The sequence below is a fragment of the Sitodiplosis mosellana genome, unplaced genomic scaffold (assembly GCF_009176505.1).
Source record: "Sitodiplosis mosellana isolate CC-2019 unplaced genomic scaffold, AAFC_SMos_1.0 Smas_scaffold_1332, whole genome shotgun sequence".
NCBI lineage: Eukaryota > Metazoa > Arthropoda > Insecta > Diptera > Cecidomyiidae > Sitodiplosis > Sitodiplosis mosellana.
The window spans coordinates 421-2,605 of NW_022596574.1; the positions used below are offsets into that span (position 1 = coordinate 421).

General features: G+C 38.4%; 1 protein-coding gene across 1 annotated transcript; it reads left to right on the forward strand.

Moving 5' to 3' along the window:
* Positions 1–293: 293 nt before the first annotated feature.
* LOC129571110 (serine protease 3-like) lies at positions 294–593 on the forward strand (the record flags this gene model as incomplete). Its single annotated transcript, XM_055450875.1, has 1 exon — positions 294–593. A coding segment is annotated over one exon (300 nt), but the record flags the coding sequence as incomplete, so codon positions are not given.
* Between the last annotated feature and the right edge of the window lie 1,592 nt (positions 594–2,185).

Genomic DNA, 2,185 nt, shown 5'->3' on the forward strand with positions numbered 1-2,185 from the left:
TTTTATTACAAAATATTTGCATGAATACAAAGAACATCCAAATGATGCCAATAGAAAAATTACGCGTATTTGTACCGCATTTATTCTGTCGAAAACGGAAATTATCACGAATGCCCATTGTGTGTATGAGGCTCCATATATTTATGTGGTAGCTGGTACGAAAGTTGTATCAGATGCAAACCAGAAAATTAAAATCAAAGTCGAAAAAGAGAACATTGCATGGCACCCTCATTATAGTCGATTAATTTTTGGTGCATTTGATATTGCCAAAATTACACTGAAAACGCCGTTAGTATTCAGCGATACCGTTGGTAGTATCGAACTCGTGAATAAGGATTACAAATTGAATAACCAATCAGAAGTGGTCACTGCCTATGGATATGGCGTGTTGAACAACACCGGACCATCGATATTGAGGCGTTGCGATGCAAACTATATATCTGATGTCGAACGAGCCAACACATTTATGCCAAGTCAGACTTTGTACTTTACCACTGGTGAAGCTACGAATGATGGCGAAATTATTACACCTGGCGATTCGGGTGGACCAGTCGTTTCAAAAACAAATGGCAAAATAGTGGGGATTACCAACGGTATGAATGGAACAACAGGTGGCCGCGGAACGTTCCTTCCAATTAGTCTATTTCTTGATTTTATTCATGACCCAAAGGTATCTAATCACAAAGCCCCAATTTTTATTCTTAACAACGCGGACAAAATCATTTTTGCATTAATTTCAGAGCGTGAAACCAATTCCACCTCCGCTTACACCTAACGAAGCTAAATTTATAGCCGATATAGCGGCACCGGGAAGTAAGTGTGCATTCGAAATTCGAACTAAATCAAACCGTTTCTAACGTCACTCTTTTTAATTTTAAATAGAGGAGAGGCAAATCAGAGATTTTTCATGATTAAATAAACATAATAATTCATTCGGAGATGTTTTTCTATTACAGAATTTCTTACTGCTTTCAAAAAAAATTTTGCCGATGCTGACGATGATGATCAAATACAATTTAATGCAATCATTTTGTCGAAAACGGAGATTTTGACATGTGCGCATAGTGTGCATGGCGCCCCATATGTCTACGTAATTGTCAATAAACTATCAAGAAATGCGACAGAACTTAAAGTCACTGAAGACCAGATAGAAATTCATAAGAAATTCGCATTGCCGGGGTTCGCATTTGACATTGCCAAGATTACACTTGAAGAACCGTTGGAGTTCAACGATAACGTCGGCAGCATCGATTTGGTGGACAAAGATTACAAAATGAATGACCCGTCCGAAATGGTCACTGTTTATGGTGATATGATATTGGATGGAACAATGAGAACGAGGCGTTATGATACAAAGTATTTGGATGGCGCCAAATGCAAACCGAAATATGGCGCTGCATTTGATGCAAATCATTTGATGTGTTACACTTTAGATGAAAGCATGGGAGCTCCCTCTGTGTTTGGGGGTCCAATGATTTCGAAAAAGAATAACAAACTCGTGGGCATGACCATATTTCATTCGCGTGATAAGCCAGTTGTTTTTCAACCGATTGCACCGTTGCTTGATTGGATCCGGAAGCCAAATGTAAGACGTAATCAAAGAAGAAGAAAGGCTTGAAAAAAGGGGTTTCAGGTGCCTGGAAAAGCTGAATACCGTCTCGTTTTTTGCCCCTGTCATTTGATTTTCATCAAGAGAACCAAATAAATTTGAAAATTTGAGAAAAATGCATTTTATTTTTCATTAGCCCATGCACAGTTATATGATTATCTGAAATAATTGCGATGAAAAGTCATTTGAAGAGTGAATTGAATCGACTCCAAAAGCAAATAAACATCACAGTCAAATCGGAATGAAATACATTTTGGGACAACAAATTGAAGAGTATCACCAAAGGCAGCAAAAAGTTATGGAATTTGTCGAAACAGTACCGCGGCAAATTCGGTTCCACCATCAACAAAATCAAAGTCAATGGATCTCAGACATTTGATGACACCGACAAAGCAAATTGCCTATCGAAAGTTTTCGAAGAGTCGCACAAAATCACAGCAGATTTCACCCATGAAAATGATACCGTTGGGATTCACACAAGCCCAGACACAATCCAGAATATTCTGCTGAAGAATCTACCGCAAACAGCGCTATTGTCTGGCTAACAAATGTACTGAATGATTGCATCAAATCGAG